Source organism: Geotrypetes seraphini, chromosome 2 (assembly GCF_902459505.1).
Source record: "Geotrypetes seraphini chromosome 2, aGeoSer1.1, whole genome shotgun sequence".
Taxonomy (NCBI): domain Eukaryota; kingdom Metazoa; phylum Chordata; class Amphibia; order Gymnophiona; family Dermophiidae; genus Geotrypetes; species Geotrypetes seraphini.
The window spans coordinates 484,366,488-484,394,085 of record NC_047085.1 but is presented as its reverse complement, the minus strand read 5'-3'; the positions used below and the strand labels follow the sequence as shown (position 1 = coordinate 484,394,085).

At 43.1% G+C, this 27,598-nt stretch overlaps 1 protein-coding gene and 1 pseudogene across 2 annotated transcripts in view; both read right to left on the bottom strand.

The window, feature by feature from the left end:
- Positions 1 to 659: 659 nt before the first annotated feature.
- LOC117354937 lies at positions 660 to 9,808 on the bottom strand (annotated as a pseudogene).
- Positions 9,809 to 23,614: 13,806 nt separating this feature from the next.
- Positions 23,615 to 27,598, bottom strand: part of LOC117355598 (5-beta-cholestane-3-alpha,7-alpha-diol 12-alpha-hydroxylase) — a 50,735-nt gene continuing 46,751 nt past the window's right edge. For both annotated transcript variants that reach the window (XM_033934390.1, XM_033934391.1), the window contains one exon: positions 23,615 to 25,967. In XM_033934390.1, the coding sequence (XP_033790281.1) occupies positions 24,417 to 25,940 (1,524 nt within the window). In that variant the 5' untranslated portion in view covers positions 25,941 to 25,967 and the 3' untranslated portion in view covers positions 23,615 to 24,416. The remainder of the gene's footprint in view (positions 25,968 to 27,598) is intronic.

The window sequence follows — 27,598 nt, the reverse complement described above, 5'->3', positions numbered from 1 at the left end:
ATTTGCAAGTCCCCCTGCCCGCTAACCGGCATCGCCCCCCGCGAACCGGCATCGTCCCCTTTCGCGAATGCCTGCCCTCCCCCCCCATGCGAACTGGCATCCCCCGCCCACCCAAACTGAAAGCTTACCCCCCAATGTGGCACCGGAACGCAGCTCCAACCCACAGGAGGTGCCGGTGCCCGACGATCAAGCCTTTCTTCTGACTGGGCCTTGAGCATCTGCGCATGCTCAAGGCCTTCTGGCTCCCGCCTATCTCTGAGATTCTCGGAGAGAACCAGAGCCAGAAGGCCTTGAGCATGCGCAGATGCTTAAGGCCCAGTCGGAGGAGAGGCACGATCTTCCGGCACGGCACCTCTTGTGGGTTGGTGCTGAGTGCCGGTGCCACATTGGGGGGTAAGTTTTCAGTTTGGACGGGCGGGGGATGCCAGTTTACACAGGGGAGGTGGGCGTTCGCGAGGAGGTGATGCCGGTTCGTGGGGGGGTAGTGTTTGCGGGCGGGAGAGGAGATGTGAAGCGCACCAGTGGCCTCGGGGTTAGGGGGGTCTTTTGGGGATGTGGTGGGGTGGGGTGGAACAGCGCCGGTGGCCGGGGGGGGGAGATGTGAGGTGAAACGAATCAAGCGAGTTTCCCTTACTTTCTATGGGGAAACTCGCTTTGATTTATGAGTAACGGTTTACAAGCATGCTCGTAAACCAAGGTTCCATTGTACTGCTGCTGTAGTGGAAAAGTTAATCCTGCCGCCACTCCTTCTGATTTTCTACCGTTCCAGTACTAGGAAACATTAGGTTCTGCAAGTTTTCCATCATGGCCTTTGTCATGAGCTCTAAGCTGTCCCCCATGAGGTGCTGCTTATTGATTGCTTCTTTAATCTCAAATACATTTTCTGAATGATGACAGTTAAATACCTTTGCAAGAAATTGTTTTTTTGTAATGTCTATAATCAAGTTTTGATCTTATTTCTTTTTCTATTGATTGAAAGGAGAGGGGGATCCATTACAAAAGTGAAATAGTAGCCTTCAATCTGAGCTGTGAATATGTCCCCATGTTTCCTTTGCATTTTCTGCAAAAAGTTTGCAGTTTTGTTTCTGAAGTCCAATGCATGCCCCAGCCATGGAATATGACCCTTATCCAAAGGAGGCTCTTTGGGTCATCTTCTACGAAATGTTCCTAGGAGATAAAGACCACCAAGGACTGAGATCAACAAAGTTAAAAGGAATGGCAGCTAGTGACCCATCGTAGCACAAGCAGCAGGCTGGAGGTTTCAGGAGACTGCAAAAAAAAAAAAAAAAAAAGAAAAAGAAGTGTTTAATATTATTTACCTTCAGCAAATAGGAAATTTTTCAACTGATCTAACAGGCTTGTTAACTTGCACCTGTGAATGTTTAACCTGCTCTTTAAAGAAGATTAACTCCACAGATGGCAATCCTGATAGTACCCACAGTTTCTATCTGTGGTATTCCAACTATTACTGTATTTATAAATTTTCTATAGTTAATCTAACCCCTCTTCCTTTTCCGAGCCAAGGTGCCAAGGATTCTAATCGGTAGTCATGGTATCCAAGTCGCTCAGCCCAACACCAGGCCAGAAAAGGAGGGAGATCAAGAAAAATAAACACTAGCCACTCTTAAATTTAAAATATTACTTAAGAGAACCTAGCCAGGACTAAATGTGGTTTGAAAATCAGCTGAAATGTTACAAATATTTAAAAACTTGAAATTAGCAAAAGACTTTGTTGTAAAGTGCATATTGTGACAAACTAAGGGCCAGTCTTGTTTTTGCCCCAGGGTAAAGAAACAGAAACATCCATTCCCTGACCAAAAGAGCTGACCAAATTAATGGCAAAATTCAGGAGTTAGCTGACTACTCTTTTGAGAGGGAATCTGAAAAGCATAAAGACATAGCACAAAATAAACACATTACAAAGCCAGCAAGATTTACTGTTTATAGCAGTGCATCGCAAACTGTGTGCCTCCTGAGATTTCTGGCGTGCTGCGGTAAACTGGGAAAGAGGAGAGGTGCCGGTACTGGATGACTGTCTACAGGATGTGCCTGGCTCAAAAAAATTTTGCGAGACACTGGTTTATAGGGAAAAGCCTTAATACTGCCTCAGTATAGGCAATATAGGGAGAGCCATGCTCTGCAACACAGAGAGCCAAGCCCCATCTCCATTCCCAGGTACAGGGGATGTGGCACTGACAGATATAAAGAGCAAGACCTGTGTCAGGAGGGAGAGGAGGAAAAAAGCAGGCAGGAACCAGAAAGGTAGAGTGATTTACCAGGCCCTGAATTAGGCCGGGAAGAGGAAATGCAAGAGGAAGATCCATCCTGGTGTGTGTCCTGAGGCCTGGGAGGAGATGGATGTATTAAAAGGGCCAGTGAATCCAGAACCCTTCTCTGAATGCATGGAGATTGGTCCTTAATATAAAAAGCAATGCCAATATTGATTTGTTGCACTTATTTTTCCTGGGTGTTGTGCTAAAAAGGCAGAAACCTCTGCTGAAGACAAGAGGGTTATTTTTGCATTTTTCATCCCTCTTAAAAGGACTGTGAATTATTAAATAGTGGACACTACTTTTCTGTTGTTGGGGGTTTTTTCTGACTCACATTTATAGACTGGCTGTGGTTTGTCAGGATTGCAAAAGTGACACAGAATCCCCAACTGGGAGGGAAACGCCCAGTGCAGCTAGTTTGAGAGAACTGTGAATTATGAAGTTGGGCTAAAGACTGTTTTGCCTTTTTTCCTAGCTACTGCAGGAAGATGGTGTCTTTTTGCTTCTTTACCAAAACTGCTTTGACTTGCCAGGTATTCATTTTCCACTTTAGGAAAGTTCCTGCATTTTCTTCTCTGATACTTAATTAAACTTCCTCACAGCCTGGGAAAGCTTAATTTCCACCTGCAGTGCAGGTAATCAGGATTTTCAGTTGTAAAGTTGAAAAGGAGAAATTAGGTTCTTACTTACTATTTTTTTTTCTTTTAGACTCTCCATACCGGTATAGCCTTCACTGATGGGTAATAGCTCATCATGACCAGCAGGTGGAGAGGACACTGAGGACATTTGGTTATAGTACTAATAGCTGTCCCTCCCACTATCTAACAGTTTGCCGAATAGCCAAGCAGAGCTAAGAAAGCTAACTAGAAAACAGTAACAACACTCCTAACAGGAGTATCAACTAATATACAGGAATGCTGTTGGAAAATGCATAGAACAGGCCCTTGCAGCAGTGTCCCCACAGCTTGCCAGCTATGCCAGCCGAGCCATAGCTGCTATTCTTTGATCTTCCCGACCCTAGAAAAATACTAGAACCCACAGAAAAAGCAAAATCTTCACGCGGAAAAACCTGCGAGAACCAACAACAACAGACAGGATGGGGTGCTGTACCAGTCTGGAGAGTCTAAAAAAAAGAAAATTAGCAGGTAAGAACCTAATTTTTCCTTATTTATCAACCTCTCCAGACTGGTACAGCCTTCACCAATGGGACATACCAAAGCAGTACCCATCACGGGTGGGACCCCCATAGGGCCGACACCAGAACACACTCACCGAACACCGCGTCCTGATGTGCCTGAATGTCCACATGGCAATGGCAAACAAAAGAATGCAGAGAGAAGACCATACCACAGTTTTACAGATATCCACTGGAGGCACAAGAGAAGACTCAGCCCAAGAAGCTGGCTGGAATAAACGTTGAGAAAATCCTGAAGAGACTTCTGAAGAAGAAGATACGCAGAAGTGATAGTCTCCTTAATCCACCGTGCAATGGTAGCTTTGAAAGCGCCATCCCCCTGATGAAGACCTGCTAAGAGGACAAAGAGATGATCTCATTTCTGGAACTCCTGGGTCTGGGGAGCATAAGAGCAAAGGACCCAACAGACATCCAAATTGCGCAACTGCTTCTGCTCCAAAGAACCTTCCCGACTTCCCAACACCGGGAGGACTACGGACTGATTGACATGAAAAGGTGAACCACCTTCGGCAGAAAAAAAGAAACAGGCTGCAACACCCAAACTTCACACCCACATAGAAGAATTTGTTAAATAATGCTATTAATTATAATGGATGCTTTTCTGGATAGCTGAAACTGGCTAGAGAGATGAGGATTCCTTTAAATCCCTATATCGTAAACTGCTAATTTTACAGTGTGAGGAGGGAGCAGGGAAGAGTTCAGAGATGTAGTCGAGGTGGGCCTGATGTGTAGAAATGTCACTCCAGCTTGTTCCTCCCATACCTACGTTGCCCCCCTCTTGCCACCTCAAATATTTCTGTCTAGAGATGCCACTGTCTTCAGTTAGTTCAGTTGGTTTTTTTTACAATTAATTTCCTTTATGTGCATGCAACCTAACTTACTGTAACAATTACTATTTTTGAATTGTGTTCTTACTATTTTTATGAGGTTTTGAATTATTTATATTGTCTTTGTCTTTTGTCATTTTATTAATGTTTTATTGTGACCCACTAAGAACCTTGGATTATGTGAGAGATAAATAAATCAATGATAAATCCTCCCTTTTTGTCTGTTTTGTTGCCCTGTTTCATTGTGTGTGTGTGTGTGGAGAGGGTGGAGTTCCGTTCACCTTAGTTTTGTCTCCCTATTCTGCTGTATTTTCCTTTTTGCTCTGACCTTTCTCCAAATCTCCACCTGCCCCCTCCCGCCTTGATCCCCTGTTCTGCTCTGTGTGCTTCCTGTGCTCCTGTGTCATTTTCTCCATCTGCCCCATCACTCTGAACACCTTTCCTTATCCAAAATGTCTGGTTCATGCAATGAGACATGAACAGAAATGCCTTCAAGCTGTAGAATATACTATGTGCACATTCTTCATTTATAATCTGGGTGGTGCTCCCAACGCTCATAGAGTTCCTACCATGCAGCATTCAGCACACTGGCTGGCGCTAAAAACCGCTATTGTGGTTTTGTAAAAAGAGAGGTAAATATGATAAAAACAAACGGTTAGAGAAACGGTTAGAAACTAGGTGTAAAATACAGTATTTAAAATTGCCAGCCTGATACAGAAGGGACGGGGAATCCAAGATGGCGGCAGCATAGTGGAGCGCTCCTGAGCTAGAGACCAGAGTGTTCTTTATTTCATGAAAAGAAATGCCTCACATAAAGAGAAAGGGGAATGTGCGGCCTGAACCCTTGGCGGCAAGTACTTCCCTACCTGCTCAGCGATCTATGCGAAGTTTTGTCTTCACTTCGTCCCTACAAGTGGCTGGAGCGTCTCTTTGACAGGAGGAGCCGCCAAAGAGCTGGACTTGGACATTTCACTCTCCCCTCCAGGTTCTGTTTTCCCGCCACATCTGGCTCCTGCCGTGGCACAGCTGTTGGTTCCCAGTGAGGAGCACTCAAGGGGCAACTGCTGCGAGATTTGGAGAGGAGCATGGAGATCTGGGAAGAGTAGTGCAAACTACTCCCCGGCTAGTGAAAACGGCGGCAATCACCCTGGAGAACATTTGGGAAGCTCTCCAGACACTGAACACTACAGAATCAAGGACTTCAAATAAAGTTTCAGCATTAGTGAGTACAGTTGAAACTCTGGGGAGGAAATTGGATGGGACAAAAGTAGAATTTTCTCCAGCATGGTAAAGGAAAGAATCGCTCTCAATAGGAAGATTGAACAAATAGAAAATTTTAATCATAGATTAAACGTAAGAATTTTGAACTTTCATAAATCTCTAATGATGACTCCCGTTGAATTATTGAAAAAATATTTGACTGAAATTTTAAGTTTTTCCTCAGAAAACATTCCACCAGTAAATCGTATTTACTATCTGCCAGTAAAAACAGAAATGGGACCTGAACCAGTGAATTTACAAACAAGTCTAGTTAATACCACTTTAAATATTACGGACTTATTGGAATCCACTATTACTGAAAATACTGAAAGAGCGACTTTATTGGTATCTTTTGTGTTCGAACAGAACGTTAATGCTATCTTCAGAATATTCTTTAGAAATTCTGAGGTAACAATTTGTGGTAAAAAAAAAAAAAAAAAAGTCTGGATATTTCCAGATGTCACCAGACAAACTCAAAAACGAAGGAAATTATTTCTTGCCATGAGACCTGAAGTAGTTTCCTTGGGTGCTTCATTTCTGCTCTCCTAGCCTTGTAAATGTATGATAAAATATTTGGGGATAAAATATGTGTTCTTCTCCCCGGACCAACTAAGGGCATTTATTGATATTAAGAAATTGGTTGCTGGAAATGCTTAGTGTTAGCGAACAGTTAAATTTGATTTGTGGGATAACTGTTAAGTCTTGCCTTAATATTTGCTTTCTAAAATAGAATAATCTCCTCTTTAATTTCTCTTGGATTATCTGATTCCCAATTTGATTGAGGTCTAAGAAAGATTTATATATTAACTTATTTTTGTGAATTTCCTGTTTGTGTAATTCTTTCTGTATTTCCTAAACAAGTATGTTCTTGGTTATAATTTCTAAATATTAATAAAAATTAAAATAAAATAAAATTTCCAGAACTCTGGTTAATGACATCTTCTGTATACAGTATAATCTCGTTATAACAGACTCACTTATAACGAAACCTTGCCTATATTGCGGACAAGGTCCGCTGGTCCCAGCCAAGCGCCATTATAAACATACAGAAAATCATCGGATATAGCGGACTCGTATATAACGGACTTTCGGATATAACGGACAACTATTTTGGTCCCCAGAGCCGCTTTTAGCTGTAGTTTTATTTGGCTATAACGGACATGCAGGCTCCGCCTACAAGGCACGTGGCATGCCGGTGATATAGTATCAAAATGCAGCCCAGAAAAAAAATGACAAGAGTATTTTTCTTTCCAGTACAGTGTTCTGGTTTGCAATCATTCCGTGCCATACCAATGTTTTGCTGAGTTTTGTTACTGATGTTGCTGATATGCTTGTGCAGTGACTGTTCATCGATTTACGTTGTTTCAAGTTGCCCTAAATAAAGTTTTTTAAAAATGCAACTCTGGATATAATGGACTCTGGATATAACGGACTGTTTTTCCAGGTCCCTTGAAGTCCGTTATAACGAGATTATACTGTATACTGCATTCGGCACACAAACTGCAAGTTGCCCATCCTCACTCGAAGAGCATGGTGTGCACAGTAACAGTGAAATTCCATGCAGATCTCCAAGAAATATTTTATGACAGCAGGTGCAAAAAACTGTGAAACAAAATTCAAGCCTAGCTAGAAGAATTGACTTTAAAAATGCCCTCCTGTTCAAAGATTGCACAAGGTTGGTTTATCATTATCATTTCAAGCGTTGAGATGCTGATAAAAGAAAGAGGGGAAATAAATCTCTTGTTTTTACTCACAAGCTGTGCCAGAGATCACCTTGATAGTTCCAGGGCCAGACTGCATGAAGCAGGAATGCTGCTGTTTGAACTATGTCAGACTTAACACAGAGCCAAAAGATTTATAATATAATGGCAGGGTATTAAACTTAGAGAGGTAACCTGCTGCCCTGTCTCACCATATATGGTTAGAGGGGCCAAAGAAACCAATCTCTGGCCCCACCCCCAGGTTGTCTAGTCATTTTATGCTGTGTTGGGCAAAGTTATCGTTTGATTCATGGCCCCAGTGCGTCACTTAGCAAAATTTCACAGAACTCAGAGTGGAGGAGTAGCCTAGTGGTTAGTGCAGCAAATTAAGACCCTGGGGAAGTAGGTTTGATTCCCACTATAGCTACTTGTGACTTTGGACAAGTCACTTAACCCTCCATTGCTCCAGGTACAAAATATGTGCCTGTATATACTGTAATAGTAACATAGTAGATGACGGCAGATAAAGACCCGAATGGTCCATCCAGTCTGCCAAACTTGATTCAATTTAAATTTTTTTTTATTTTTCCTTCTTAGCTATTTCTGGGCAAGAATCCAAAGCTCTACCTGGTATGGTGCTTGGATTCCAACTGCCGAAATCTCCATTAAAACCGACTCCTGCCCCTCTACACCCTCCCAGCCATTGAAGCCCTCCCCAGCCCATCCTCTCCCAAACGACAATATACAGACAGACTCAGACCGTGCAAGTCTGCCCAGTACTGGCCTTAGTTCAATATTTACTATTTTCTGATTCTAGATCCTCTGTGTTCATCCCACGTCTCTTTGAACTCCGTCGCCGTTTTCCTCTCCACCATCTCTCTCTCTCGGGAGCGCATTCCAGGCATCCACCACTTTCTCCGTAATGTAGAATTTCCTAACATTGCTCTTGAATCTACTGCTTTGATTGTAACCACTGAGTCGCATCAGTGGCGTAGTGAGAGGCGTCCCTTCCCGCCCTCTTCTCCACCTCTCACCTCCACATGCTCCTTCCCCGCCCCCCCCCCCCCATGCCTTGCATGTGCCACTTTCCTTCCCCTGTACCTCTGTAACGTTCCTGGTGCGAGCAGTAACCCCCGAGCTGCTGTCGTGCCAGTATCGGCTTCTTCCTCTGATGTCACTTCCCAGGCGCAGGCCCAGGAAGTGATGTCAGAGGAAGAGCTGACGCTGGCCTGACAGCAGGTTAGGGGTAGCTGCTTGCACCAGGGCTATTACAAAGCTACGGGGGAAGGGAAGCGGTGCACACTCGTGGCAATGGAGGGGGGGGAAGGAGTGAAGGGGCACAGAGGACATGTGCCTGTGTCCTCACCAAGAGGGTGCCCAGGGCGGATCCCCCCCCTTACTATGCCACCGAGTCCCATTCTCACTCCTCAGTACTGAATGATTAAATTGGCCATAAACAAGTTATCATTTGTTAAGGTTGTAATACGCTGTTCTGCCAGCAGGTGGAAACCAAGAACTGCTGTGCTGTGATGTCATTACTTAATAACCATATGCAACCTCTGATCAGTCATATTTAAGAAAAAAAAGAGAATAGCAGCCTGGGGGACAGTGGCGGCTTTTGGCCAAATTAGAGGGGCATAATATCTTTGACCAACCCTTCAGTTAAAGAGCTAGGCTTTCCTTATACCTCAAACTTTTCCCTTGTGGAAAACCTTGACTGTCTAAAGTGAATTGCTGCTCAACAGACAGTTTGATTAGCAGTTGCCCGTATCAATGCTTCTTTGGTCTTCATTTACCTGCTGTGGATAAAGAGGCTACTTAGGAAAGGCTTTTGTTTTGTCTGCTTTGGTTTACACCAGTAATGTCCAATGTGCAGCCCTCGAACTCCTCCCTCCACTGTGGCCCTCAAACAGGTAGCTGAAATGCTCTGCAAATCCTGTAAATGCATTAATTTTAATCTTAAACACTTGATATAGTAACTGCAAACAGTCTTTTAAGTTTGTTACTCAGGTGTCTCACTTATGAAATTTACCACTTGACAATCCAAAATAAAGTGAATTTTTAAAAGATACCCTTGAAGTATTGTAGAATCAATATTAGCATTAATTTTTGATGTTTACCGTATTTTTTGATCCATAAGATGTACTTTTTTTCCACCCAAAAGTTGGTGGAAATCTCGGTGCATCTTATGAAGCGAAGGTACCAATTTTGTTACCCTCCCCCATACCATTGTAAAACCCGCCCGCCGCCGCACCTCCTTTTTAAACCCACCCGCCCACTGTCACCGCCGCACCTCCTTTTTAAATCCACCCACCCACTGCCGCCACCGCCGCACCACCTTTTTTACCCCCCCTCCTCCCCCCCCGGTTCATCTGCCCGCCTGCCATTGCTTCTGCTTTACCTGGTGGTCCAGTGTCCAGCCAGCTCCTCACTTCCCCAACAGCAAAACAAATCAGCAGCACGGCCATCAGAAGCAAGCTTTACGCTCTCCTGCTCGGCCCCGCACTGTTTTCCAAATGGCTGTCGTAAGTTCTCACGAGAACCTATGGCAGCCATTCAGAAAGCAGCACAGGGCTGAGCAGGAGAGCGTAAAACTTACTTCTGACAACCGCGCTGCTGATTTATTTCGCTGCTGGTTGGGAAGAACAGCAAGGCTGCCGCGACAGGCAGAGATGGAGCGAAGCTGGCTGGAGCTTTTAGAGAGATAAAAAAAGGTACGGGGGCTGGCCTGGAGCTGGCTGGATGGCTGGCCTGGGGCTGGTTGGCTGGCTTAGGGCTGGCTGGCTGGCTTGCCTGGGGCTGGCTGATTGGCCTGGAGCTGGCTGGCTGGCTGGTTGGCCTGGAGCTGGTTGGCTGGCTGGCTTGGGGCTGGCTGGTTGGCCTGGAGCTGTCTGGTTGGCTTGGGGCTGGCTGGCTAGCTTATTTGGGGCAGGCTGGCTGGGGGCAGGCTGGCTTGGGGCTGCCTACCATTAGACGTGCCCACCACTAGATGTGCCCTGTACCCTTTCCCGACCTACCACTAGACCACCAGAGGATGGACAGGATACAAGGCACACCATTTGGTTCAGAATTTGGTGGGTTCAGAATTTGGTGGGTGTGTCTTTATGGTCAGGTGCGTCTTATGGAGCGAAAAATACAGTAATACCCAAAATTAGTAGTTATGTGTAAGCCTGAAATCTTTTGGTGGCTCTTAGAGATTTTTCGTATTCACACTTCATCTCTTTACATGAAAAAGGTTGGAGATCACTGGTTTACACTGTCAAACTAGAAGATACGGCTGTGGTGATCCATGTGGGGGACGAACAAAGTGAGCAACAGGAACTACAACAGGGAAGTACTGAAGGACCAGTTCCGGATGCTAGGAAGGAAGCTGACGACCAGAACGCAGAGGATAGCATTCTCGGAGATCCTGCCGGTACCCAGGGCAGATGAGAAGAGGCAGATGGAGCTGCAAGCAGTCAACGCGTGGATGCGACACTGGTGTGAAGAAGAAGGATTCCACTTCATGTGCAACTGGACGACGACGTTCTGGGGGAAGAGCAAGCTCTACAGGAAGGATGGACTCCACCTCAGCAGAGACGGAACGAGACTACTTGCAAGCAACATCAAGAGAGAATTGGACAAGTTTTTAAACTAGGAAGAAGGAGAAAGCCGATAGTTGACCGAGAGAGAGAGTCGTTGGTTCGGGAGGATACTGTGCAAGAAGATAGAAGGATTACAGGCAAGACAGATCGAAAAGGACACAAGAGGGAAGGAAATGCAAGAAAGGAACAGGCCGTAAACTCAAGTGTATGTACACGAACACAAGAAGCCTTAGAAATAAGATGAGTGAATTAGAAGCCATGGCACAAAAAGATAACGTTGACATCATAGGCATCATGGAAACATGGTGGACTGAGGAAAACATCTGGGACACTGTGCTATCGGGATGCAAACTATACCGCAGAGACAGAGTGGCTCAAAAAGGTGGGGGCGTTGCCATATATGTCAAGAGGAAATTGAATCTACTGGAGAGAACACACCACAACTGACGGAGTTTCTAAGGGTCAAAATTCCAGGAACAAATGGCCTGGAAACGAAGATCGGCATCTACTATCGACCCCCAGGGCAGTCCGAAGAAATTGACGGAGAAATGACAGACGAGATTAAATGCAACTGCAAGGGAGGCAACACAGTTATCATGGGTGACTTCAACTATCCGGGAATAGACTGGAACCTAGGCACCTCTGGCTGCATTAGAGAGACCAAGTTCTTGGATGCTGTAGTGTAGGTGATTGCTTCCTGGAACAACTTGTCAAGGAAAATGCTAGAGGAAATGCAATTCTGGACTTAATTCTAAATGGCTTGCGAGGACCGGCACAAGATGTAAAAGTAGAAGGGACGCTGGGAAGCAGCGATCACAATATGATCTGCTTTGATCTGGACGCAGGGGAGAAACATCGGTCCAAAACGACAGCCACAGCACTGAACTTCCGAAAAGGGAATTATGAAAGGATGAGACTCATGGTAGGGAAGAAGATTAAGAAGAGGATAAGCACTGTAAAAACGCTAGAGCAATCTTGGTCCCTTTTTAAGGACACAGTCACCGAGGCACAAAATCTATATATACCGCATATCAACAAGGGATCCAAGAGGAAAAAGAACAAAGAACCGGCGTGGCTCACTGTAGAGGTGAAGGAAGCGAAAAGAGACAAGAAAACTTCATTTAAGGAATGGAAAAGGTCAAAAACGGACGAAAACGGGAATAAGCACAAACAACATCAATGCAGGTGCCATAAGGCGGTAAAAGAGGCCAAAAGAGACTAAGAGGAAAAAATAGCTAAGGAGGCGAAGAACTTCAAGCCGTTCTTTCAATATATTAAGGGGAAACGACCCGCGAAGGAAGCGATGGGACCGTTGGATGACCATGAAATAAAGCAGGGGTAGGGAACTCTGGTCCTCGAGAGCCGTATTCCAGTCGGGTTTTCAAGATTTCCCCAATGAATATGCATAAGATCTATTTGCATGCACTGCTTTCAATGCATATTCATTGGGAAAATCCTGAAAACCCGACTAGAATATGGCTTTCGAAGACCGGAGTTCCCTACCCCTGGAATAAAGGGAGCGCTAAAAGAAGACAAAGCAATTGCCGACAAACTGAACACATTTTTTGTGTCTGTATTTACCGAAGAAAATGTACATAGCATACCGGAACCCATCAAGCTATATGCTGGAAATGAAGACGGAAAGCTGACAGGATTGACGGTCAGTCTAGAGGAGGTGTGTAGGCAAATTGTTAGGCTTAAGAGCGATAAATCCCTGGGACCGGATGGCATCCATCTGAGGGTCATCAAGGAACTGAAAGGGACCATAGCAGAACTGCTTCAACTAATAGTCAATCTGTCGATCAAATCTGGAAAGATTCCGGAAGACTGGAAGGTGGCGAATGTTACGCCGATCTTCAAGAAAGGTTCGAGGGGAGATCCGGGAAACTACAGACCTGTGAGTCTGACCTCAGTACCAGGAAAGATGGTAGAGTCACTGATAAAGGACAGCATCATTGATCACCTTGACGGACACAGGCTGATGAGGACCAATCAGCACGGTTTTAGCAAAGGCAGATCGTATTTGACAAACTTGCTGCACTTCTTTGAGCGAGTAAACAGACAGACAAGGGCGATCCAGTCGATATTGTATATCTGGATTTTCAGAAGGCGTTCGACAAGGTTCCGCATGAACGACTACTTCGGAAAATTGTGACCCATGGAATCGAGGATGAAATACTCACGTGGATTAAAAACTGGCTGGAGCATAGGAAACAGAGCATAGGAAACAGAGAGAGGGGGTAAATGGACAGTACTCGGACTGGAAGAGTGTCACCAGTGGAGTGCCACAGGGCTCGGTGCTTGGACCCGTGCTCTTCAACATCTTTATAAACAATCTGGACATAGGTATGACGAGTGAGGTGATTAAATTTGTGGACAATACGAAGTTATTCAGAGTAGTGAAGACACAGGGGGATTGCGAAGATCTGCAACGTGACATAATCAGGCTCGAGGAATGGGCATTGACATGGCAGATGAGGTTCAACGTGGATAAGTGTAAAGTGATGCATGTCGGTAACAAAAATCTCATGCACGAATACAAGATGTCCGGGGCGGTACTTGGAGAGACCTCCCAGGAAAGGGACTTGGGAGTTCTGATCGACAAGTCGATGACGCTGTCCACGCAATGTGTGGCGGCGGCAAAAAGGGAAAACAGAATGCTAGGAATGATAAAGAAGGGGATCACAAACAGATCAGAGAAGGTTATCATGCCGCTGTACCAGGCCATGGTGCGCCCTCACCTGGAGTATTGCATCCAGCTCTGGTCGCCGTACATGAAGAAGGACATGGTACTACTCGAAAGGGTCTAGAGAAGAACGACTAAGAAAACATAAGACTTGCCTCTGTCGGGTCAGACCGGAGGTCCATCGTGCCCGGCAGTCCGCTCACGAGGCGGCCCCTCAGGTCCAAGATGGTTAAGGGGCTGGAGGAGTTGCTGTACAGTGAAAAATTAGAGAAACTGGGCCTTTTCTCCCTCAAACAGAGGAGATTGAGAGGGGACATGATCGAAACATTCAAGGTACTGAAGGGAATAGACTTAGTAGATAAGGACAGGTTGTTCACTCTCTCCAAGGTAGGGAGAACAAGAGGGCACTCTCTAAAATTGAAAGGGGATAGATTCTGTACAAACGTAAGGAAGTTCTTCTTCACCCAGAGAGTGGTAGACTGGAACGCTCTTCTGGAGTCTGTCATAGGGGAAAACACCCTCCAGGGATTCAAGACAAAGTTAGACAAGTTCCTGCTGAACCAGAATGTACACAAGTAGGGCTAGTCTCAGGGCGCTGGTCTTTGACCAGAGGGCCGCCGCGTGAGCGGACTGCTGGGCACAATGGACCACTAGTCTGACCCAGCAGCGGCAAGTCTTGAGTACCTGATTGTAAAACCGCTTAGATAATCTTGATAGGCAGTATATTTTTTAAAAAACCTAACAATAATAATAAATCTCTCTTTTTGTGTGTTCAACCCTACGTTTCTTCCATTTATGAAGTTTTTTCTTCACATAAAACATTATACACTTATACATCAAACAAATTCTGTAAATCTCACTCTTGGTGCAGTCCGCCCTTGCCATAACTGGTTTATACCAGAGGCAGTGAAGGAAAGGATATGCTCTGGGTTTCTGCTTCTTGGCAACTGCTCCAAAGCTGCCAACTTACCCAACTTCAAGAGGAAGACTTTTTATCCAGTCCTGTAATGAATGCATGTCAATTCAGTTTGTTTTTTGTGGGCTAGATGATGACTAGTAGTTAGGGCACCGGGCACCAGGTTGACAACCAGGGAAGCTAGAATCAAATCCCTCTGCTTTGGGCATAAAATTAGTCATCCCTCTGGGAATAGGGAAATATCTAATGTACCTAACGTTGAACTACGTATTATTGAGAAACATGTGAGCTAAATCTAAATAAATTTGTTGTCCCTTATTCTACCCATTGAAATTAGTGCTACATGTCCCATAATGCACAATGATAGGGTTGTCAGAAATCCAGAACTGCCCTAAAATGGTGGAAGAGGGATGGTTTTATTTAAAGGAATATGTGTGTATTTTAAGAGTTCAGGTTTATTGTTTAGTGCTGCTGATTTGTGTAATGGGGCTCCCGAACCGTCTATGATAGAAGCATTGCCTGTTCCTTAAGAATTCTAAACTGCCACTGCTGGTAGTTGGGGAAGGGGGAAGGGATTGAGACTTGTATACCGCCACTCAAAGCGGTTTACATACGTGTACTCGTACTTCAAGCATTTTCTTACCTGTCCCAGTGGGCTCACAATTTATGTAATGTACCTGAGGCAGTGGAGGATTAAGGGTACGATTCTCAAAAGTTTAACACCCAAATGCGCACTCCACACACCCCCTTCCCCCCCGGAGAGATGCCCACTCTCTCCTGCTAGTAGTGATCCCCCCTCCCCAGTCTCCGGCTGCACCTCTCCCCCTTACCTAAACAGATGAGCCGGCAGGACATCCTCCTTGCAGCTGCTGCTGTGTCATCTAACTTGGTGTTCCCCACACCCATTGCATCTTGGGATGCATCTGTGGAGGGTGACTGAGGCTCTGAATGGCCCAAGATGTTTAAGGCCCCTCCCATAGGGGATGGGATGGGAATCAATTTTCTTAAAAAAAAAATCTTTATTCATTTTCATATCTTACAACAAGTGTATAATATTCAATCAGAGAATTCTTACAAATCACTTGACAGTCTTATCTATTATTATCAAAAGCATATAAAAGAACCCCTCCCTCACCCATCCTATCCATTAGGAATAAACCAATTAAAACATATAGCATACATCCCTATCCCACACTTATTATACTCTTATATAATAAAATGGTGTTTAAGGTGTCTAATCATTAGAATATGTAATCAATGGGCCCCCAAATCTTTTTAAAATTATTATAATTTCCTTGCTGTATTGCAAGCACTCTCTCCATTTTATAAATATGACAGACTGAATTCCACCAAATGGTATAATTAAGTTTAGTACAATCTTTCCAATTTCCAGTAATATGTTGACTGGCAACCCCCGTCAGTATTAGCAAAAGTTTATTGTTACTTGCTGAAATTTGACTCTTTAATCTCATAGATGGGAGTCCAAGATGGCGACGGAGTGAGTCACGTCTGAAAGCTGCTCCTGCTCTGTTTTGGCAATTTCTATTTTCAATTAAATTTTCTTACCCTTACTATGCCTAAGCGCAGAGGCAAACGGAGAGGCGTTCTTCCCGCCTCATCTGGTACTTCAACGACGAAACAGGTGGCAATTACAACTTATGCCACATCGGCTGGATCGGGCATATCCGCTGACCGAGGTGGGCAGACCTTGGTCTTGGAGAGCGAGGTTTCGCTTAGCCCTTTGGGCCCTGGAGCTCCTCCGTGTTCCGGGAGGATTTCGGGGACGCCATCGGCAGTGCAGGAGGTGCCGGAGATGAGTTCTCCGTTGACGCTGCTGAGTTCACCCCTGACCCCGGAAGTAATCCATAGCTTGCCGACTCTCTTGCAGTCGACAGTGAAGAATGGAGGAGCAGTTACCTGCGAGGAAGCAGGGATAGAAGAGCAGGGAGCTATTGGGGTAATCCCCGGAATATCTTTGCCCCCTCCTCTAGTAAGACCTGAAGTTATCGACATGGAAGCAATCTGGAGTGGACTTGAATCAATACATAAGGATGCTCCCAATTTTTTTCTTCAATACAGAGTACTAATTTGCAAGTAAAAACTTTGGAGGAGAAACTCCTAAAGCAGTCCAATAAAATGGACAACCTGGAAAAATCAATGTCAGAAGTGAAGGCTTCCATGAATTTACATTTGAAGGAAAAGTCTTTGCTTGTTAGAAAAATGGAAAATTTGGAAAATGCAAATAGAAATTTAAATCTTAGACTGTTGAACTTTCCGGTATCCAAATTTCAAACTCCAAGAGACCTATTTAATTCCTTCTTACAATCAGTGCAGAAATTCCCTGAAAATAATATGCCACCGTTCCAAAAGTTATACTATTTGAATATTCCCAAAGAAGACAAAGGCAAAGGGACTATACCAGGAGACTTGGGCCTCACTGGTATGCTGGAAACATCAATTCAAGAAGAAATAATTGTTAGAGCAACTCTATTGGTAACCTTCGTTTTTCTTCAGGATAAAGAGGCAGTTCTCCGTCTATTCTATAGGACTGAGAATGTGGAATTTCACGGCTCCAAAGTATCAATATTTCCTGATGTATCAAAATGGATGCAAGCCAGACGGAAGAAATTCCTGCCCTATTGTCAGTTAACATTGAGTATGGGAGCAACTTTTCAGTTACGTTTCCCCTGTAAATGCTGTCTTACCTATCAGAATGTTAGATATATATTTTATGACCCTGATCAATTAAATTTTTTTCTAGAGGGTAAGACGGCACCTAGAGCTCCAGATTCTCCCATGGAATCCTTCACCCAGGCAGATGATTAAATCCAACCGCACTCTGTAATGTGATTTGTTATTAGTTTTTTCTTTTAGATCCAACTTCCCTTGGAGGTGATGGACTTCCTCTCTTCATTTTGTGGACTCTGATTACTCACATATGTGGAATTACTTTATAATTTATTGTCTGTTTCCTTTTTCAATTGTTAATTTCCTTAGATTGTTGTTAAACAATTTTGTAAAAAAATTAAAAAAAAAAATTTCAAAAAAAAAAAAAATCTCATAGATGTTCCAAATAAAATAGTATCATAGGATAGGGCAACATGATTTTCTAACAGTGAATTAATTTGGGACCAAATTAACTTCCAAAAGGCATTTATATAGGGACAGAAAAAAAGTAAATGATCTAAAGCAGTGTTCTTCAACCTTTTTACACCCGTGGACCGGCAGAAAAAAAATTATTATTTTGTGGACCGGCAAACTACTAGGACTAAAATTTAAAAACCCCGTTTCCGCCCCATCTCCACAAGTCGGTCCCCACAGATCATCTGATCCCATCCACACAAGCCTCAGTTATAATTTTATATTGAATGTATTTTATTAAAGTATAAAAAGAAACAATATTCTGTACAGTTGTCATTTTATAAATACAAATAATTCAGAGCAGGATCAACAAAACCCCTGTCTCACCCTCCCCTTCACATATATCCCCTCTACTATCAAGAAAACTGAACAAGCCAAATTATTACAGAATGCTACACAGAAATATCATGCTAACAGAATACTGCAGTCACACATGACAGGAATAGTTTTAGGGGAGTGCAACTAGGGCAACTGCCTCCTGGTCAGAGAGCGCCCTAAGCCAGCTGGAAGCTAAAGAAGCACTGCCTGGGTTTTGCGGTCCCCAGTTATGTCTAACACCAGCTCTAGCAGGATATATATTTCAAATCTGATATATTCTAATCACAAAATAGAAATAAAATTATTTTTTTCTACCTTTTGTCGTCTCTGGTTTCTGCTTTCAATCTTCTTTTCACTCCCTTCCAGTGTCTGCCCTCTCTGTCTCTTCAATCCAGCATCTGCCCCTTCCATCCACTGTCTGTCCTCTCCCTCTTCCATATGGTATCTGTCTTCTTTCTATGCCCCTCTCCCCTTTCCATCCAGCTTGTGCCCCCTCTCTCCTTTTTACATGATTCATTCCAGCTTCACTGCTCTCTTCATTTTTATCTCTCCTACACCAGATCTATCATCGTTGTCCCTCTCTGCTTATTTTTCTGCTGACCCCTTCCTATCATCAATCTCTCTACTTTCTCATGCCTGTGTCTCCCCTTCCCCTCCTCTAATCTCTCTGTCAGCTGTTTCCTTCCTTTTTTCATTCTCCCTTCCCTCCTCCTCCTGTCCAGCAGTAATTCTCTTCCCTCCCCTCCCAGCAGCATCTCTCCTTCTCCCTCTCCAGTAGCAGCTGTCCCTTTTTTTCCTTGCCCAGCAGCTTCCCAGATTCCTTTCCCTCCTCCCCTCCCAGCAGCATCTCTCCTTCTCCCTCTCCAGTAGCAGCTGTCCCTTTTTTTCCTTGCCCAGCAGCTTCCCAGATTCCTTTCCCTCCTCCCCTCCCAGAAGCATCTCTCCTTCTCCCTTTCCAGTAGCAGCTGTCCCTTTCTTTCCCTGCCCAGCAGCTTCCCAGATTCCTTTCCCTCCTCCCCTCCCAAAGCATTTCTCCTTCTCCCTTTCCAGTAGCAGCTGTCCCTTTTTTCCCCTGCCCAGCAGCTTCCCAGACTCTGATAGTGGTTTTCTCCCCTCCCAGCAGCTCTTCTTACTTCCCAGCGCAGCGATTCACAAAGGCAGCCTCGGGTCCTTTGTTGAGTCGCGCCGCCTCTGAGGAAAGAGGAAGTTGCATCATCAGAGGCAGCCGCGACTCAGCAAAAGCCCCGAGGCTGCCTTGGTGAATCGCTGCGCTGGTAAGTAAAGGAGAGCTGCAGAGAGGGGAGAAAGCCACTGTCGGAGGCTCCCCAAGATCTCTCCGGCCCAGCGCACACTTCCGATGCTGATCTTGCCGGTCCTGCGCGGACCGGCAGGAAGTTGAAATGAGTCAATCTTGCTGGCCCTGCGCGGACCGGCAAAAATTTCCTGCGGACCGACACCGGTCCGCGGACCGGCGGTTGAAGAACTGTGATCTAAAGTTCCAGCATCTAAATTACAATGCCAGCATCTATTAGACCTAGAGCTATCCAACTTCTGTAAACGAACTGGGGTCCAAAAAGATCTATGCGACAAAAAGAACCAATTTTGTCTCATAGATGCTGACCTTGTACTTCTTATTCTCCAAGACCAAAGTCATGGCCATTGAGAAGCAGAAATTTGGTGCCTAATCTCAATGCTCCAAATATCCCTAAGACCAGTTTTGTGCTTTTTATTCAAATATCCATACAACAATTTATACCACTGTGCGGCTTGGTGACCCAAGAAATCCGCCTGAAAGCATAGGAATTCCAAACTATACTGAGTATTAAGATCTTTCCATCCGGGGAACCCCTCCTGAATAGCCTGATTCAATTGCAACCACTTAAAACTTTGTGATTTATTTAAACCATATTTATGTTGCAACTGTGAAAAACTAAGCAGTGAACCTTTGAAACAACATCATTTAAAGTCCGTATGCCTGCAATAATCCAATGCTTCCAGACGATTTTAAATCCGCCAATTTTAATCTTGGAGTTTAGCCAAATGGACTGATTTAATGATTTAGAAATTGGATTTGATGATAAATTACTCACATAACGTAAAGTTCTCCAGGTATCAAGCAAAATTCTATTTTCTTTATATTTCCTGGGCAATTTTATACTTATAAGATGAGACAAATGCAAAGGAAACAGGAGTCGCCATTCTATATATAACCAATTTTCTTATAAAAGTGTCTAAAACTAAGCTGAGAAAGTGAAGCAGATTTATTAGTTGGATATTTTCCTCTGAATTTGTCACCAAATGAACTTATTGTGAAATAAACTGCAGCTTTGTTAATGAAACACCAATTTCTGAGTTGTTTACTTAACTTTAAAATATATTTCCTCTTGTAATCTTTAGAAAGAGCAGGACAGTTAGAATTATTATTATTATTATTTTTTATTTTAAATAAGCAGTCCAACACTCACTTTAGTTTAACTACTGCTTGCGCTAATTGTAAACTGCTCTGGATGAGTGTGTGGCACAGTGGTTGAAGCTAAAGCCTCAGCACCCTGGGGTTGTGGGTTCAAACCCCGCGCTGCTCCTTGTGACCCTGGGCAAGTCACTTAATCCCCCCATTGCCCCAGGTACGTTAGATAGATTGTGAGCCCATCGGGACAGATAGGGAAAATGCTTGCTTGTCTTATTTTCCGTCGATGGGGGGGCACGTTGCTGATCAATGCTGGAGGGGCCCATCGCCATTTGGAAAAAACAATGTTGATGCCCTCCTTCATCGGGACCCCCTGACCATTTCAGGCCCTAGGCACGTGCCTACTGGGCCTATTGGTTAATCCTGCACCGAGTATGAGGCAACTATAATGGAAAAAAGGAGTATGAAAGCCAAGTTTGATAGATTATGGTTGCCTATCCAACAGTATGTAAAGAGTAATAAGGATTGAATGCGGTTTGGTAGAATGAGTGTGTATATATGTTTATATGTATGTATGGTTACTGCACTCTCTGTATATGGGGTTGGGAGGGGTGGGTTATGTTTGTGAATTTGTGAATATCCTTTGCTCTTGTTAACAAAGTTGTAAGCATTTCTTTTTTTTAAGAATCTTTATTCTCCTGCCTGAATGTTATTATAAAAAAATTCAATAAAATATTTGGAAAAAGAGACATGCTGCTTTTGGCCTGCCTGCTATAAATAAGAAGTTGTATCAGAGGGGGCAGGATGCAGCAGCGAGAAGGCCCTGCATCCGCTAGAGGCAGTGTATCTTGAGCAATGCCAGCCACAAATCATTTGCCAGGACAAAAAATTTTTGGCACTCTATCTATTGGAGTAATTAAAGCAAATATATCCAAAATAACAAAAAAAAAATTCACTCCATCAATTCATTCCACATTCTTTATATAAATATTTAATAATCATTCAAAGGTCAAAAAATATATGCTCAGCGACACGGAGGCAAAAACAAGGAGCAAACCCCAAGAATCTCGCCTCACCACCCAATCATTGCATATAATTCAGTAATTCTAAAAATTACTCTCTTTGCTGCCAAGTGGTCAAAATAGTTGATAAGCCACTATAAATTCATGGATGAAAGACTTATCTTAATCGGAGGTTCCGACGTGGCCTGTTTCGATCCTGCGTCAGGGAACCGAATATGTTTGTAGTCAAAAACTTTCAGGGTGGAATGGTCTCAAAGTATCTAGGAAGACGTTTTCAAGAAAGCTAACTCCTCAGATAAAAGAGGTGACAGGCTCAGGAGTAATCTAAAAGGAAATACCTTTTTACAGAAAGGGTGATAGATGCGTGGAATAGTCTCCTGGTAGAGGTGGTGGAGACAAGAAATTTCTCAATTTAAGAAAGCATGGGACAGGCATGTGTGGGGAAATCCGGACCCCTAGATCTGCCCCAGGCCCGTCCAGTTCCACTCATCCCCACCTCGTCATGCCCCAGTTCCGCCCCCAATTCTGCCCCAGTCCCGCCACCTGCTCTCGTCGAGCAGGAGGGCATCCGCGCATGCGCAGATGCCCTCCTTCCCGATGCGATGTGGAGGAAAGCTTTTCATAACCCGGACAAAGTACCGGGTTTTTGAAAAGCCATCCGGACCCCCGGACATCCTCAAAAGGAGGACATGTCTGGCGAAATCCGGACGTCTGGTAACCCTAGGAATGTTGGATCTCTTAGGGAGAGTAGAAGATAGTGGATGCTTTGGATGGGCAGACTGGATGGGTCATTTGGCCTTTATCTGCCGCCATGTTTCTATATATTTATAAATCTGCCTTGGAGAAGATGTAAATCTGTGCCAAAGCATTTGGTGTTATTGGACACTGTATGGGAGCCTATTGTATAAAGCCACAGTCACCTATTATGTCTTTATAAAACAGACATAAAACAGCTTTAATTTTTTTTCAAAATTTTTATGTGCTCATTTATAAAATTACCCCTTATGTGACCAAACTATAAGTTTATAGGAGGTATAAATGATTTTTCCCTTATAAAGGGCTTTTTTATATGGGTAAAAGGGCTTTTTTAAAAAAATCGTCCATGGGTTATATACATAAACGTATGTATTGTGTCACAAAGGCATGGACTTTTATGTGACCACAAGCAGCCATCTTTAGAGGCGGAGTTGGAAGAAAGCACAGACGAACTGACAGTTTTTATATATTTATAAAATACACATGCGCACACAAACTTTACATGTGAACATTTACACCTTCTTCTAAAGAGGGATAAATGTCTGCAACTTCAGCCTAGGCATGATTTCTGCCATTTTGCTCTAGCATTTTATGAAGATGCATAAGTGTCTACGTGTCTTTGTAATAGGGCTTCTCAACCCAGTCCTCAGGGCACCCCCAACAGTTAGGTTTTGGGGATGTAGAAACTGAGAAAAATGAAGGCTGATCCCCTCCTATCCCCTAAGATCTTATGATAGAAATACAGTACTCCGTTCCAGGAACACCCGCAAATTTCAAAAAACCGCGAATGCAGTTTAGGAGCTGGTCGAAGGCAGGAGAGGGCAGCTGGGGGCGGCAGCGGGCGCTTAAAATCATTCTCAGTATTTTCCGACCGCCTCTTCCTGGTACTAAGGTCAGGCTACACCAATCGGGAGCTTCTTTTTTTATTTTATTTTTTTCAATAATTTTATTAAATATTATAAGTAATATACAAAAAGCAGTTCAAATACATAAAAATTGAATAAAAAATAATGATGTATAAACAAAAGAAACCATAATTGCATTCATTTGCATATAACAGATTAGTAAGAAGAATTCAGAGTATTTGAAACTGCTAAGAAAAGAAATAGAAAGGGTAAAGAAGCAGAGATGATGAAGTAAAAGAAAAAAGAGAGATAGAGAAAGAGAGAGAGAGAGAGAAAGAGATAGAGGCAGAAGTGTCTACGAGGCAGAGTGAACATATGAATCTAAGAATGACCAAGGTGATTTATTTCGCACCAAATTTGTAGAGAAACGGGATATCATGTTCTTTTCATATGCATATGATTCAAATTTGTGGTACATGCTCAAAGAGTTCCACCAAAAGGTGTAGTCTAGTAGTGTAGATGACTTCCAATTTTTCAAAATGTGCATAAGAGCTGTCACAAACATGGTGTCAATGAGTTTAGGAGGACAGTTTGATAGTGCAAAACAAGGGTGTTGAGAACGAAGGATTATAATGTCCATGGAAATGTCTTCTGAACATTTGGTAATAGATTTTATGGTGTCCCAGATATGAATCCAAAAGGAATGAACCATAGTGCAGTGAAGAAGCATGTGATCAAGAGTTCCAGGCTCTTTCAAACAGTTCCAACAAGTAGGACCACACTTTCTGAAATAGACTGGGAACTCTTCTGGTCATCTACAAATCGTCCTCTATTATCCTCAAGAGTTTCACAATCAATGTTCTTTGTTATGTGGAATGCAATATGGACTCCATTTCGAATGTGGAAAGCGAAACTGAAACAATCGGGAGCTTCTATGACATGCCAGATAGCATGTCAAAGCAGCTCCTGATTGGTGTAGCCTGACTTTAGTACCAAGAAGAGGAGGTCGGAAAATACTGCACATTACTGAGTCCACGATTCATGATTCGTGAACCACGAAGTCGCGGGGGTTTACTGTACAGAAAAACATAGGCAGATAAAAGACCATAGAAATACAACAAATGTGCATGAGAGACATTTGCATACCACGAAGGCAGTGTATGCAAATCTCTTTCATGATTATTCATTGTGGAACTCCTGAATACCTGACTGGATGGGTGTACTCCAAGAACTGGAATGAAAGCACTGATTTATAAAATAGACATTAAAAAAGGTGCCTAATAGGCCTTAACACATAGTTATTACTACTATTTATTATTTCTGTAACACTACTAGACACATGCAGCACTGTACATTAAACATGCAAGAAACGGTCCCTGCTCGAAAGAGCTTACAATTTAATTATGACAGACATAGTTGGCCTGTTATTATATTATCATTACAGATTGAATAACTGTATAGACCTTCTAAGAATGTTCACTTTCTCAAGTCAGAAACGTATCCGATACCTAAACTGTACATCATGAGTTGGCTGCATGATGCCAAAGCCCCATCTGCTCTTGTCAATTGGTGGGATGTCCTTTTCTGCATTTACAAGCTCAAAATCAAAATAAGCGAGCATCAGGAATACAAACTGTTTCAGTTCATTCGTAGCAAAGAAACGACCAGGACATATTGATGTTCCTGCCCCCCATGGCATGGTGAAATATTTCACTTTCCTGCCATTCTTATAGAAATCTACTTTTTTTGCACCATCTGGACTCAAGAATCGGTTATACTTGAATTGGTGGGGCTCTGGATGAACCTCTGGATCCATATGCAGAGCATAATATGGAAACATTGCAAGTCGGTCTCCTTTGCGAAGGGCATATTCTCTGCCATCTGCCATCTTGAAATCCATATCCTGAATTATTGCTCTAATCAGAACTGGAGCAGAGGTTAAACGTAACGACTCCTCTACTGCACTGTCGAGAATGGGTGTCTTCATTAACATGTCCCTGGTGAGATTTATCAGAGGTCCACCAGGCTTCACTTCTTGGTTAGTCTCTTTAAGGACTTTCTCCACTTCTTCTTTCACCGCCTTCATGGCTTCTGGGTGTTTCATTAGGAAAAGGAGAAGCCAGAAGCTTGCAGGTCCTGTATTCCCTTGGGAAGCCCACAAAAGCAAAAACATGTACCTATCCTGCATATATTCTGCCATTCCTTGCTCTTGCCTAATCCGATGTTGCTCAAAGATCCACTGACTAATGTTGTCCTTCTGTATGGTCTTCTTAACAGAAACCATATTCCAAAAAAGTTTTTTCAGTCTCTCAGCTTCTAATTTATCTTTCGGAGGAAGCACACCATAGGCCAGCCTTGGAAATAAAGAATCATACTTTCTGAATTCATTGAACAGTTCTTCAGAATGAACTCGATCAAACTCCTGGGCTTTTGCTTTGTTTCTCTCAACTGTTTCATTTCCAAATAAGGAGAGGTAGCCTGCTCGGAACACAATGTTGTAGCTGTAGTGGAAAAGTCCATCATACTGCCACTCCTGACTTTCTACCATTCCAATACTATGGAGCATCAGATTCTGCAAGTTTTCCATCATGGCCTGTGTCATAGCTACTAAGCCATCCCCCATGAGGTGCTTATTGCCTGCTTCTAGAATCTTATGGTCGTTTTCTAAACTATGATATCCAAAAACCTTTGCAACCAATTGTTTTGCAAAATGGTTGAAATCAAGTTTTGATCTTGCTTCCTTCACTATTGATCCATAAGAGAGAGGGTCCATTACAAAAGTGAAATAGTGGCCTCCAAGCTGAACTGTGAATATATCCCCATATTTCCTTTGCATTTTCTGCAAGAATTCTGAAGTATTTTTTCTGAAGTCCAGTGCATAGCCCAGCCATGGAATAAGACCCTTATCCAAAGGAGGCTCTTTGTGTCTTCTTCTACGAAATACTCCTAGGAGGTACAGGCCACCAAGGGCTGAGATCAACAAAGCTAAAAGAACTGGCAACCAGACACTCATCTTAGCAGGCTATAGATTTCAGGGAGACTGTAAAAAAGAAAAAAGGGGAATCTGATTAATATTATTTCCATTCAGCAAACAGAAAAGCTTTAAACTAATATAGCAAGCTTGCCAACTAAGGGTAGAGCTTCTCTGCTAATTTAACCCTTTCTTTAAAGAAGGCTAACAACACACATAAAAATGTGGGGACTATCTGTAGTTTACTAAATTTTTATTTTTCCATAGTTAGGCTGGATGATTGGGAGAAGGAACATCTGTGTGTGTGTGGGCAGGGAAGGAGTAGCAGATGAGGGATAGAGGGATGCAAATAAGTGTCAATTAAGGAAATGAGGCATTTCAGAACACAAATATTTTCTCAAAGTTAGTATTTTGTTTTCCTAACATATATCCACCTGAGTACTGGGACTGAATGGGTACATATTTTAATCAGCCTATATTAATAAGTAACAATTTTACTACAGGAGGTATGTATCACATGGACAGAATCTGGGTGGGACACAAACTTACATGTTGTCACCGGCAGCCTCAGGACAATGGGTCCTAGGGCACCAGTGGCAAGAGAAAACTCTTGTGAGCCGCTGCGGGCAGCACAAGGAAGAAAAAATAATAATAATAATAATAATAACTTTATTCTTCTATACCGCCACAATCTTGCGACTTCCAGGCGGTTTACAATCAAGAGTGCTGGACATTCAGCGAAATACAATAAGTAGATATTCAGAGGAAATACAGAGATCAGAGACCTCAGGTTAACAGAAGTGAACACCATCACACCAGGTAGGTATTGCATCAAGCAATAACTGGATTTATTCTTCAAACAAAACATTCAAAACAGCTTGCTTGTTTCAGGTTCAATCAGTTCCACATTGAAAGAAACCCAATCTTGTCAGGATGTTTCAGATATAAAAATATAGTCTCCAAACCAAACCAAATACACTGCTAAACAGTCTCTGGGCTACTGTCAGCCAATAAAGTTCAAAAACATATAATTCAAGTTTTCCCAAAGCTGCTGCTGGCTCTCCAGCTGATTAATAGTCCAAACTTTCAAACATTAAAAAAACAACAACAGTCTTTTGCAGGGCCGCCATCAGAAATTTCTGGGCCCCTTACTGAGCAATCCTATTGGGCCCCCCATGCACCCCTTCCCCCCCCCGACACCCCTTCTGCCATGGGCCGAATACACACATACTTTTCTCTGTCGCCGCACTCTTTGACCAAAAGATTTGTAAGCCTGCAACCACGTCAAGGTAGACTCTTTCAGCAGGGCCCTAACCTAACCTAAACTAATCTATACCTATCTATTCTAAACTAACATATGTCTAATACTGAACTAATAACAAACTAACAAACATCTGCATAATAAATAACTAATAAATAATAGTGCTAGTAGCTATAATTCACTTTTGAATGTAAAATCTCAGTTAAGGATTTCTTTTGACCTTTGTAGGCCAGAAGTAGATCACAATTGCACAATATTTTTTGTAACAAGTATTAAATGTGTTTTTATAAACACTGTAAGCTTAATAAATATATCAGAAAAAACTACACATCTGAGCGCATATCTGAACATACACATCTGTATGATCCCATCCTCCTCTGCTTGCCTATAGCTGCATCATGCATGTTAAAAATGTACGATATGTTGATATGTGCACCTT